General features: G+C 44.2%; 6 protein-coding genes across 6 annotated transcripts; 3 read left to right on the forward strand and 3 right to left on the reverse strand.

The window, feature by feature from the left end:
* Nucleotides 1-224: 224 nt before the first annotated feature.
* On the forward strand, nucleotides 225-2,200 carry O0I10_006175 (uncharacterized protein; the record flags this gene model as incomplete). The annotated part of the gene is made up of 6 exons (XM_058486207.1): nucleotides 225-504; nucleotides 601-953; nucleotides 1,033-1,148; nucleotides 1,208-1,274; nucleotides 1,349-1,600; nucleotides 1,682-2,200. 6 exons carry the CDS (start codon nucleotides 225-227, stop codon nucleotides 2,198-2,200), a joined length of 1,587 nt encoding a protein of 528 aa, XP_058343081.1.
* Nucleotides 2,201-3,026: 826 nt separating this feature from the next.
* O0I10_006176 (uncharacterized protein) lies at nucleotides 3,027-4,002 on the forward strand (the record flags this gene model as incomplete). The annotated part of the gene is made up of 6 exons (XM_058486208.1): nucleotides 3,027-3,219; nucleotides 3,282-3,363; nucleotides 3,435-3,586; nucleotides 3,644-3,752; nucleotides 3,818-3,878; nucleotides 3,937-4,002. The coding sequence occupies 6 exons, from the start codon at nucleotides 3,027-3,029 to the stop codon at nucleotides 4,000-4,002; spliced, it is 663 nt and encodes a 220-aa protein (XP_058343082.1).
* A 1,015-nt stretch (nucleotides 4,003-5,017) lies between these two features.
* O0I10_006177 (chaperone DnaK) lies at nucleotides 5,018-7,142 on the forward strand (the record flags this gene model as incomplete). Its single annotated transcript, XM_058486209.1, has 3 exons — nucleotides 5,018-5,077; nucleotides 5,135-5,353; nucleotides 5,427-7,142. 3 exons carry the CDS (start codon nucleotides 5,018-5,020, stop codon nucleotides 7,140-7,142), a joined length of 1,995 nt encoding a protein of 664 aa, XP_058343083.1.
* Nucleotides 7,143-7,502: 360 nt separating this feature from the next.
* Nucleotides 7,503-7,712, reverse strand: O0I10_006178 (uncharacterized protein; the record flags this gene model as incomplete). Its single annotated transcript, XM_058486210.1, has 1 exon — nucleotides 7,503-7,712. One exon carries the CDS (start codon nucleotides 7,710-7,712, stop codon nucleotides 7,503-7,505), a length of 210 nt encoding a protein of 69 aa, XP_058343084.1.
* A 285-nt stretch (nucleotides 7,713-7,997) lies between these two features.
* On the reverse strand, nucleotides 7,998-9,530 carry O0I10_006179 (uncharacterized protein; the record flags this gene model as incomplete). Its single annotated transcript, XM_058486211.1, has 1 exon — nucleotides 7,998-9,530. One exon carries the CDS (start codon nucleotides 9,528-9,530, stop codon nucleotides 7,998-8,000), a length of 1,533 nt encoding a protein of 510 aa, XP_058343085.1.
* A 389-nt stretch (nucleotides 9,531-9,919) lies between these two features.
* On the reverse strand, nucleotides 9,920-11,311 carry O0I10_006180 (uncharacterized protein; the record flags this gene model as incomplete). The annotated part of the gene is made up of 2 exons (XM_058486212.1): nucleotides 9,920-10,914; nucleotides 10,975-11,311. The coding sequence occupies 2 exons, from the start codon at nucleotides 11,309-11,311 to the stop codon at nucleotides 9,920-9,922; spliced, it is 1,332 nt and encodes a 443-aa protein (XP_058343086.1).
* Nucleotides 11,312-12,084: the final 773 nt, after the last annotated feature.

Genomic DNA, 12,084 nt, shown 5'->3' on the forward strand with positions numbered 1-12,084 from the left:
AGTAAACGCGAGACGAGCATTGGATGAAGGAGATAAGAAAGCCACACACAAAGTATACTCATCCACGTAGGTAGATGCATGTTTGAATACTCCTTGCCAATTTGTGCATTGCAGAGAAGGTTCCATTTCCATTGACAATATATAAAGCACCTAACAACTCGATGTCCTTGGATCAAGCCTTCTCTTTCTATCATATCTTCAAATCTCTCTTATAATAATCAATCATGGTGTTTGCTCGATCTGCAAGAATGTTTGCTCGTGGTGGTCGTATGCCAGCTATCACAATGGGTGCGTTTGCTGCTACAGGCATGGCCTATATGGCCATTCGTCCTGAACCTACCAAGGTACACGCTGAACAAAAAATGTCATTCTGGGAAACGTTGCCTGGTGAAAACGTGCCTGTCAATCCTGGTTTGGCCAAGCTACGAGGTCCAGCAGCTGAAGAACGCTTTCGCACGGCCCTTTCACAAAACAACGGCAAGACCGACTTTGATGTTGTGATTGGTAAGATCAACTTTTGCTAATGTCTATGTTTATTTGCATTCATTAACATTTACTTGTGGACATCTTTTTTTCTGTAACACATATACACATATGCAGTGGGTGGTGGTATTATTGGCTTGGCAACTGCACGCGAGCTATTGAAGCGATTCCCCAACATGACCGTTGCTGTTCTTGAAAAGGAACGTGAAGTTGCCGCTCATCAAACCGGTCATAATAGTGGTGTCATCCATGCCGGTATTTACTACAAGCCTGGTTCACGTATGGCATACACTTGTGTGCGTGGTGCAGAGCTCATGTATGAATACTGCAAGCAAAATCAACTACCTGTGGAACGCTGTGGCAAGCTTATTGTGGCTGTCAACGAGAAGGAGCACAAGGAGGTAGAACGCCTCTATAAGATCGCCACCACAAACGGCGTCAAAGATCTGCAAGTTCTAGATAGTGAGGAGGTACGTGTGTAATACGAATGTGTGTGGTCAAGGAGGTGATGATTTAATTCCAAAATGATTATCTTCTCCTCCCATGCAGATCCGTCGTTTGGAACCCAACGTTGTTGCCTACTCTGCTCTTTATTCCCCCAACACCGGTATCACCGATTATGGATTGGTTGCTCAATGCATTGCCAATGAGATCGTTCAATCTGGGTAAGTCATCAATGGTCTTTTGGCTTTTGTTGGATGATTGCTTATGATGATTACTATAGCCGTGCAGAGATCAAGCTTGCCTTTGAAGCTAGCAAATTCGAACAACGCCCTGATGGTCGTATCGAGGTATGCATCAAGTTGTCGTCGTTGGTATAGCACTATGCAATGTTTATTGACAAGGGATATGGTACCCAATATAGATTTGGGGTGTGGAACCTAAGCAACGTGGTCCTACACTCAAGGTATCAGCCAAGAATGTTATTACATGTGCTGGTTTCTATTCTGATCGTGTCGCTGGATTGGCTGGTGGTAATCCTAACAAAGCCAAGGTGGTGACCTTCCGTGGCACTTACTACCAACTCAAGCCCGAATATCGTGGCATTTGCCGTATGAATGTGTACCCAGTGCCCAGTGGTGGTGGTATCCCTGTCGGTGTTCATTTCACCCCAACTGTAAGGAAAAAAGGAAGAAAAGGAAAATGAGGTGCAGCAAAGTGTGGAAGAGCTCACATGATATCATGCATCTATTTGTAGGTCAATACTCGTCGTGGTATCCAAATGATTGTGGGTCCTGGTGCATGCCTTACTTTCACTCGTGAAGGCTATAGCTTCTTTGACTTTAAGTTGTCTGATCTTTGGGATTCGCTTACCAACGGCAACTTGATGATGTTTGCACTCAAGAACCCATCACTTTCCATTGGTGAATTATACAAGGATATGAACAAGCGTGCCTTTTTGCGTGCTGCTCAAGCCTATGTTCCTGGTCTCACTGAAGATATGGTTGAGGAAAGCTTTGCTGGTGTCATGTCACAAGTTTTTGAAGATGGTGGTATTGCTGCCAACGACTATATCTTGGAACGTAAGGTCATGGATGGCAAGATTCTTTGTGTCCGCAACGCTCCTACTCCTGCATGCACAGCATCTCTTGCTATTGCAGAAATGCTTGCTGATACTGCCACTGAGGACTTTGGTTGGGAAGGTGCCGAAAAGATCACTGAAAACAAGAAGGTCGCTGCTGCCGGTACTCAACAAGTTGTGTCTGCTGCTGCATAATCTTATCATCACACACATATTTCTCTCCCCATTTTGTTCCATACGCACACACACACTTTTTAGCCCTCCCATACACACGCACACACACAGCATTGTTCTCTCCCTTGTTCATCCATTTATGTATTCAAGTAGTTGAACCAACGTGAGCAAACTAATCTTCATTAAAAGTCACGATAATGATATACACAACAACCCATTTTCATATTATCATTTTCTTTTTAAAAGTGGATGGCGGGGAATAGTTCAGCGAACCAAACTCTTCCCCAAAGCAAAAATTGTAGCCTCGAGACACCCCGAAGGATGTTCGCAGACAAGCGGCCACCGGGAGTGCAATGGTAGGCCATCTCGCCTGTGTGCCCAGCCTCCTTGATCACCAGACACACGACTCAGGTAAGTATGAGTTGTTCAGGTTGCGTTTTCGCCCTCCTTTTATAGTTTTTTCAGGGATTAATTAACTCAGCGCGCTCACTTTTGATTGGGTAGGATGAATGGTTCCACGAGTTTCAAGTGACCCAGCGTATGGTCTGGGAACTCCCTCCCCCGCCAATCAAGGAGATGGATTATTACTGCACACCCACACATACACGCATACGCGCATAAAATAGTCAACAATAGACATTCTTATACAAGTTGATGCATCATAAAACTGGTGTATTGATGATTGGGATGTATGAGCGAGGTTTCACTATACTAATGAGCAGTGTAATGTGGCACAAATTGTGCAATATCGAGGTGGATGGTGCGCATGAATGTGAGAAAGAAAAGAGGAGCAAGCAGTAAATCTTCTTCTTGTTCCCTTACTAAACTACTCCCATACACATTCGTTATGCCAGCCAACGCATGTACATTGCTGCTTATCGCCATCACCTTCATTTCAGTTGTATCGTTTATGCCATGGCCGAGATCTATTCAATCGGCGCGTCACCATGTTCGTAGCGATGCTGCTGTCCCCGTTGAGCTGTTTGTCATGAGCAAGTGTCCAGACAAGGTCTTTTGTGAAAACGTATTCTCTCAAGTCTGTAAGTATGATACAGCGATATTATGAAGCAACTGCCATGGTAACGTTGCATGTCTTTGCTAGTGGACGAAGTCCAAGTGCCAGTATCTCTTGATGTCAACTATATTGCCAAGGCTAATCAATCCGAGGAATATCAATATGAATGGTATGTCATTGAGAGTATGTGTGTATGTTGTGAGAACATCCAACACTTACTCTATCACCTGCATTATCTAGCAAGCATGGTCCATCAGAATGCCTTGGCAATATTCAAGAGCTTTGTTTCAAGCATGTCTATCCTGATTATCATCAATGGTTCGAATTCGATCTTTGTTTGAATGAGAAATATGAATCGATCGGCAATGGTGATGGTTTGGCCGAGGATTGTGGTAAGCAAAAGGATAAGAGTGAATGTCATTGATATTGATTGGCATTGTATCTTGCAGCGGGACAATTGGGGTTGTCATTTGCACGTGTCAAGGATTGCATTGAATCTGGTAAAGGTGTTGAACTTTTGGGCGAATCAGTGAAGCGTACACAAAGCCTTGGAGTCGAGTAAGTTGCTTAAAAAGTGCAAGATTTGATGCATCATGATGTTTAACAGCTGTTTACCCTGATAGAAAAAGCTGCACTGTGTATATTGACAATCGTTTGCGCTGCATTCATGATGGCACTTGGAAGGTAATGGTTGCTCCCAATAGATAGAGGATCGATTTGACTAATTACCCTCATTAACTAGGATTGCGATGGTGGCTACGAAGTTGAAGATTTTGTCAAATCCATTGAGGACGCATACCAAGGATGAGCCGAGTACATCAAATAGCATTGCTAGGATCCAAGAAACCTTTTTCATTTTATAAACATGCACTGTGCAATTGGTTCATGGAAGATGCTGTTGTCTATTTTTCCTACTTCATGCTTTAGCTTTGTAGATGTAACACTGCATGGCATCCTACACCATTCGAGACCTTACGAGAGGGTGCAATACCCATTTCAATGCTTTATGGTATTAATAAGGATAGCACACATGAGTCCTCCTATAATTTCTTTGTCTCTGAAAGTGTAAATAATGGGGCAACAAGATCCAACAATGACTCCTTTATCTCATGACAAGCCTTTGATTTCTTTATGCTCAACGATGAATGTGACAGGATTGGGCTACTATATAATACTAAAAGCCGTTACTATGTCATGTCCCTTTGCGGGCTTTGATACGTACCAGTGAGCATTTGAAGGAGCAATATGCTTGATTGGATGGATCTGATGACTTTTTGCCTAACAAAGTTTAAGCTTCGCTGGTTGATTGATAACACAGACGACAAGCGATGATGTATGCACTTGCGTTTAGTGTCATCATGCAGCAGGGTGCACAAGCTCGTGTCTCAATTTCCCACGGGTTATGTATGGAGCCTGGCATTTGCCATAATGACGGGTGTATATCATACTCAGCAGATCTGTAATAGCAAATGTCTCATTCATGACCAACAACATTGAAGATTATATACGTGAAACATGATTGGAACATCTTATAAGAGGAGTGATCCCATTATTATTGGTGAGGTTCATTGTTGAAGAGAGATAAATAAATGACTTTTTATGAGATGAGATGTGAATCATAAACAATGATGTGTATGTGCGTGTGTAAAATGTTTGTGCAACTTGGTGTGCCTGAAGGGCCATCTCGAATTTGTTTGGTTGATAGGGTTGTCTAGTCTTCTGGCATCTTCTTCAGTTTTCCTCTCAGCCGAAGCCACCCGGCTAATTATTCATTTGTACCTTTCACCCCGGCTTCTCTTTTCTTTACCGCTTTCTCAGCAAACATGTACAACCTATCCAAGGTCACCCGTTCTCGTGTTCTCCCTTCATTGGCTCGTCGCAATGTAAGCAATCGGTCTCTGTCATTGGCATACGTCCATACATTAACTCGAGATTCGTAGGCTGGCGTCCTCTCCAGCATGGCTCGTTCCTATAGCTCTGGTGGTGTTCAGGGTCCCATTATTGGTATCGATTTGGGTACTACCAACTCTTGTGTCTCTGTGATGGAAGGCAAGAACCCCCGTGTCATTGAAAACGCTGAAGGTGCTCGCACTACTCCTTCCGTTGTTGCCTTTGGCAAGGATGGTGAACTCTTGGTTGGTCAAGCTGCTAAGCGTCAGGTAAATAGAATGGGATGGAATGGAATGCTTTGGATGATGTGTATATTAACGTATGGGATGCTCTCTATCAAAGGCTGTTGTCAACTCTGCCAACACTGTTTATGCCACCAAGCGTTTGATTGGTCGTCAATTCAAGGATCCTGCTGTCCAAGCTGATGTCAAGGCTGTGTCTTACAAGATTGTTCCCCACACAAACGGTGATGCTTGGGTTGAAGCTCAAGGCAAAAAGTACTCTCCTTCTCAAATGGGTGCCTTTGTCCTTGGCAAGATGAAGGAGACCGCTGAAGGTTTCCTTGGCAAGAAGGTCAAGAACGCCGTCGTTACTGTTCCTGCTTACTTCAACGATGCTCAACGTCAAGCTACCAAGGATGCTGGTAAGATCGCCGGTCTTGAGATTCAACGTGTGATCAACGAGCCTACTGCTGCTGCTCTTGCTTATGGTCTCGACAAGTCCGGTGATAAGACCATTGCTGTTTTCGATTTGGGTGGTGGTACTTTTGATATCTCTGTTCTCGAGATCCAAAGCGGTGTGTTCGAAGTCAAGTCTACCAATGGTGACACCGCCCTCGGTGGTGAAGATTTCGATTCTCACTTGGTGCGTTACGTCCTTGAAGACTTTAAGAAGGAATCTGGTCTCGACCTTTCCAACGACCGCATGGCTATTCAACGTGTGCGTGAAGCTTGTGAGAAGGCCAAGATTGAATTGTCCTCCACTGTGCAAACCGATATCAACCTTCCCTACATCACTGCTGATGCCTCTGGTCCCAAGCACATCAACACCGTTTTGACCCGTGCCAAGTTCGAAGGTATCGTTGGTGACCTTGTTCAACGTACTGTTCCTCCTTGTGAGAAGGCCATGAAGGATGCTGGTATCAGCAAGTCTGAAATTGGTGATGTTATCTTGGTTGGTGGTATGTCTCGTATGCCCAAGGTCATTGATACCGTCAAGAACATCTTTGGCAAGGAGCCTTCCAAGTCTGTCAACCCCGATGAGGCCGTTGCTATGGGTGCTGCCATTCAAGGTGGTGTCCTTGCTGGTTCCGTTACCGATATCTTGCTTCTTGATGTCACTCCTCTCTCCCTTGGTATCGAAACCCTTGGTGGTGTCTTCACTCGTTTGATCAACCGTAACACTACCATTCCCACCAAGAAGGCTCAAGTCTTCTCTACCGCCGCTGATGGCCAAACTCAAGTCAACGTTCGTGTCTTCCAAGGTGAACGTGAATTGTGCCGTGACAACAAGCTCCTTGGTGACTTCAACTTGACTGGTATCCCTCCTGCTCCCAAGGGTGTTCCTCAAATTCAAGTTGAATTTGATATCGATGCCGATGGTATTGTCAACGTCAGCGCTAAGGATAAGGCCACCAACCGTGATCAATCCATGACTATTGCTGCTTCTTCTGGTTTGAGCAATGATGAAATTGAAAACATGATCCAACAAGCTGAGGCCAACGCTGAGGCTGATCGTGCTCGTCGTGATACCATTGAAATGGCCAACCGTGCTGATTCGGTCATGACTGAGACCGAGAAGGCTATGGAAGACTTCAAGGAGCAACTCGATAAGGCTGAAGCTGAGAAGATCAAGGCTAAGATCACTGAGTTGCGTGAGGAGGCCATGAAGGCTCAATCTGGTGATGTTGCCAACCCCGAAGAACTCAAGGCTAAGATTGATGATCTTCAACAAAGCTCTCTTAAGCTCTTTGAGATGGTTTACAAGAACCGTGCTGCTCAAGAAGGTGGTGATCAACAACAACAACAACAAGGTGGTGATGGTCAACAACAACAGTAAACATCCCCTCCCTCTCCTCAAAACATTTGTCAACACCCCATTATAGACATCCACATATTACACAATGCCAACTTGTAGATGTATAAAAGGCACTCGTTCTTTGATATAGAAAAACACAAACTCTCACACCATCCCCGTTTGTTCTTGTGAATACCATAAAAGTTGTTCTTATGTCTTGTAATATGGTCCCTTCCAAAACCCCCCAATGTATACATGTGTAATGTTGAAGGTGGAGAGATACGGTGATTAAAGTGTGTGTATACGGATGTTGCTTCATAGTACGTTTATTGTGGTTTGATTGAGTGGGTGTATATCACATGTTGATCAAAGGGTGTGTGTGTGTTGTATCGTCAATCTTGTCTAATGGTGCTTCTTGTCCTTGAGGAAGAAATGTTCGACACCACAGTAGGCAATGAAGGCAACAGTGGCAATGCCGAGGCCGGGGAACATGGTCTTAAAGTTGCTGCTCTTTGAAAAGATGGGATGCTTACGCCATGCTTCACGTCGAGCCCAGGGATCGTGGTAAACGGGAACACGCTGTTGTGCTTGGACGTGCTGCTTTCCAATCATGTTGTAAATGGTCGCGTTAGAGAAACCTTGCAACGTTGGCTGACCCACAAACAATTTGTTTTGGAGGAGACTCACGTCACTGGTAGAAGATCTCCGTCCCACTCTCTCTTAGTTCTACCGGCAATTCACGCATTAGATGTAACACACATGTTTTCTAATCTACTTACAGATGGATGACGACCTTTTGCTGCTGTGCATAGATTAATCCAATTTTCAATACATTCACTATCCACACATACACATTAAGAAACACTAGTTTAATATGAGTAGCGATAATGGTATAGGTCAATTGTTGAGATACAAGGGGGGTCGATTATTAAAGATGGATGAAGAAGAGGATTGCTTATTAGGCATCATCCACAATAGACGTCGAATCCATGGTAATCGTTGCCTTGGATTTTTCTTTTGTATGCACCAAGCACAATAAAAATCGGGTATTGTATCGTCGCTGCTACCACCACCGTTACCATGTCCACGTCGTTTCCATGGTCTCGACTTGTTGCCATGACTACTACTGCTGCTATTGTTATGAAGGGATACGATGCATTCGGTATTATCACACACGCGTCGTGCAAGTTGACATTTATGACAACGAAGGACACGCCATCCACGTCGTAAACGAAAACATGAGCGACACAAGATACGACGACAGTGATAGCACATGCATTGTGCACAAGGCGTGAGAGTTGGATCGCCACATAGTGTGCATGACGCAGGAGTGGGTTGAGTCACGTTACGATGGCAGTGTGAGCATGGTTGTACATCCATTTCAATACTACGACGTTGATTGCCATTGTTACCCACATTACGCCCATTCTTGATGCTATTCACAGTGGACGTTGTAGTACTAGTAGTAGTGATAGCACTATGGGTGATAGAGCTGAGTGCTGAAAAAGTAGCTGCTGTGGATGGTAGTACCAGGAGCTCAGGGGATGCTCGAAACAACGGCTGTTGCAAAAGGAGCCAAAATTGATGATACAGCAACAAATCATCATCCTCGTCGTCTTCATCTTCATCTTCATCATCCATCATCACGTCATCATCCTCTTCTTCCTCCTCAAATCCTTCCAATACACGTGCATGGAAATGACGACGTCGAGAAATGCGACGTGCGCGTTGTCGTGCTGCATTGTTGTTTTTTGCCAGGAGACGTCGGATGGATGTGTAGCAGTAAATCTCGTGTGCGTATGACATGATGCCTCGCTCACTTGGAAACAACCCCCTGATTTCAAGTCGTGTAAGATGTTGCAATAAGGGTCCACTTGGTAGCAAGCGTGATGGTGGCAGTGAATAATTCATAGGTCCAAGAGGTGCTGTTGTATGTCTGAGGATGGATAAGAATTGGAAACAATCGAGATGAGGGCACCCAACCACTGAGAGTGTTGATAATCGTGGCAAGTATCTGAGGACTCGCTCAAGCGTGGTACTGTCAATGGTACAACGATCAAAACGTGCACCTCGAATTTGCTCATGTAATCCATGGTGTTCCACCAAAAAGCATAACATCCGATAGAGGTCACGACGTTCAAGTGGTAACGTTGGATCAAACCATAACCATGTCCATAGATTGATACACCGAGAAATCATGTGTCGATACCTCATAGATGTTTGGGTGACCCGATACAGGCTCAGCGAATCCAAATGTACAAAGATCTCCAGTGTCAACTCTTCAGGAAGGGCATCAAATGGATGTTGTTGCTTTTGTCGCTTCTTGTTATTATGTCGAGGAACGTAGCGTGACGAAGTTAATGTGGAAGGCGATAAAGAATGTTTGAGCCATTGTAACGTGGTGGTGGTGGTAGTAGTAGTAGTAACCATGTATGTATAATGTATCTACAAGCGAATAATGAAAAGAAGCAGAGAAAAAAGAGACAAGAAAAGCTTGGCACAAGATTCACAGTTTCTTACATGCATATTGACTGTTTATGTTTGGGCTGTTTCTCTTTCACTCTTTTGCACACACACACACGCACCAACAGGCTGGCAACTGACGACAACTTTACTTTTGGGGGGAAAGGAGAAGAAGCAGGTTGATTGGCCATTATTGAATAGCCACCATACAAAGAAAAAGCTTATCATACAACTTTTGTGCCGATGCATAGCTCAAATGACCCGTTTGTTGTGTTTGTGCGCCACGTGTCCGTTTCAGACCACATTTATTATTCCATGTACGTATAAAGTTGGCGGTGCAGCTAAACTAATCATCATCACATAGAGACCAGCTGAGGAAGCGCCTGTCGAATAGCATCCAACACGTTATCATTGTCGTATGATGTTGATGTATTATCCATCATATCATGATCTACTTGACATAACGCAAGCGTGGTCGATTTGCATTTGGCTGTGGTGGCAAATTGTAGTAGGCCTTTTGGTGTGATGTTTTCACAATGGGCGAGATATAACGATTCCAACCGACTTGCATATTGACCAAGGGTATAAAGCACATTGTCATTGAAAGCATCCAACGCAAAGATCCGAACTTGGCGTAATCGAGTGGCACGAGCAAAGAACGCCATCAAATGGGAAGGGTGTGCACCAACAAGGTTGCTGAGACTGATACGTTCCAAAACAGAAAAGGATAATGAGGCTAAAGCACTGGCCGTCAAATGTGTCAAATATTCCACAAAGTGAATGTCAAGGATCCGTAGCGTGGTGTGATGTTGTATTAAGAAAGGGATCAAAGCCGTATCATCGATGCCACAGAGTTCTTGTATCTGTAATTGACGTAATCCTCCTCCTCCTCCCCTTTTCCCTCTTAGTTGTTGTTCCTCATCAACGTCGTTGTCATGGTAATTGAATCGAATCGCTTGTAAAAAGGGATGTTGTTGAAGCATGTGCAACACGTGAGCTGCCCCATCAAAGTCGTATGGATTCAAACGAATGGCGACAAGGTGAGGTAAAGATGATAAGAGGCGATGTAATGGGAAGCTGTCAACACGTGCGTGTAAATACATGTCAAGTGATAATAACTTGTGATGGGGTGGAAATGACCAGTTGAATGATGACGATGGGGATGCTGGTGCGTGCGCCGACCATGCGGTGTGGTAAACAAAGTGCTTCAAATTGGGGCACTCGTGCAACACAATGGCGAATACCTTGTCGGGTGCTGGATTGCTTACGCCATTCAAGGTCAGTCGCACCATGTCTTCGAGTCGTATCATCCTTCGAAACCAATGTCTTGACATGTTACCATAGAGATGAACTATGATCCTCCACCTTTTAGTATCCACCACCCTTCCTCTTTTTGTCTCTTTGTATTTACCTGATTGTATACGACAATGGCTTTGATATTCTTTGAATAATCGCATGATTTGCTTATGCTTCCGTCGCCGTGTTGCATGAATATGGATGCTGTCAATACGATAGCGCATTGGTGTGCCTGAGGATGATGATTGCATGTATGCTTTGAACATCTTGATCATGTCATAGCCTTCGTTATCCGAGAGTTCATTCCATAGACCAGACCAGCTGAAGAGGAATGCACGCCACGATCTGCAAATGCATAAACATTGGACGCGATGCTGAAGAGACAAGTTGGCAAAGATGAGAGCGAGAATCTCTGGTGGGAGACGAGTAATAAGAGAAGCATTTTCAGCCATGGTGATATACCTTGGGAAAGAAAGAAAAGCGTGTGTGAGGAGGTCATCCCTTTTTTTCACTTGGAACAAGAGGAGCCCAACATGCTTCGAGATGTGGTGGGTGGGGGTGGAGAGAGAAAGAGAGAAATCAGTGTTAACCCCAACCAATTTTTGTGTCTTGTTCCCACCCACCCATATCAGGTTGCATTGTATTCTCTTCTATTGCCATGGATACATCTTGTGTGCAGTTCATGGGAGTACAATTCAACGCTGGCTTTTATATAAAAAGTGTACACCTATCGGGCGACGTGATTGATGGTCCAAAACCATGTTGTAGTTGCCTTGGCAACTGAAGATGAATGCATTGCATTGTTCTTAATGTGTGGTAATGGTTACACGTGGATGACAGGTCGATTACAATGGCTGGAACTGTAAGAGCAGAGTGAATACGATACATGGATAATCAAGTTGCTCCATCTTATGGCAACAATGTAGTCTACATAGACGTACATCATGCTTAGGAATCCCCCCTACTCTTTTGGAATAAACAACTTTCGATATTAAGGCACATCATCATACCCTACTATGTAATAAGAGGAGACACATGCAGGCAATCAGACTATTGTGGATTAAGCATTGTTTCTTTAATCTTAAAGATGCATTCGAGCTATAGTGAAAACGATAACTGCTTAGGGGGGAAGTTTCTATCTATGATGATGAGAATCAAGCAGATTTGACTTTTGGTGGAGGAAAAAGGTCCAAGTCGGGCTATCCATGCTGGCTGTTTGCTGCAA

Source organism: Lichtheimia ornata (assembly GCF_029851405.1).
Source record: "Lichtheimia ornata isolate CBS 291.66 chromosome Unknown scaffold00026, whole genome shotgun sequence".
NCBI classification, from domain to species: domain Eukaryota; kingdom Fungi; phylum Mucoromycota; class Mucoromycetes; order Mucorales; family Lichtheimiaceae; genus Lichtheimia; species Lichtheimia ornata.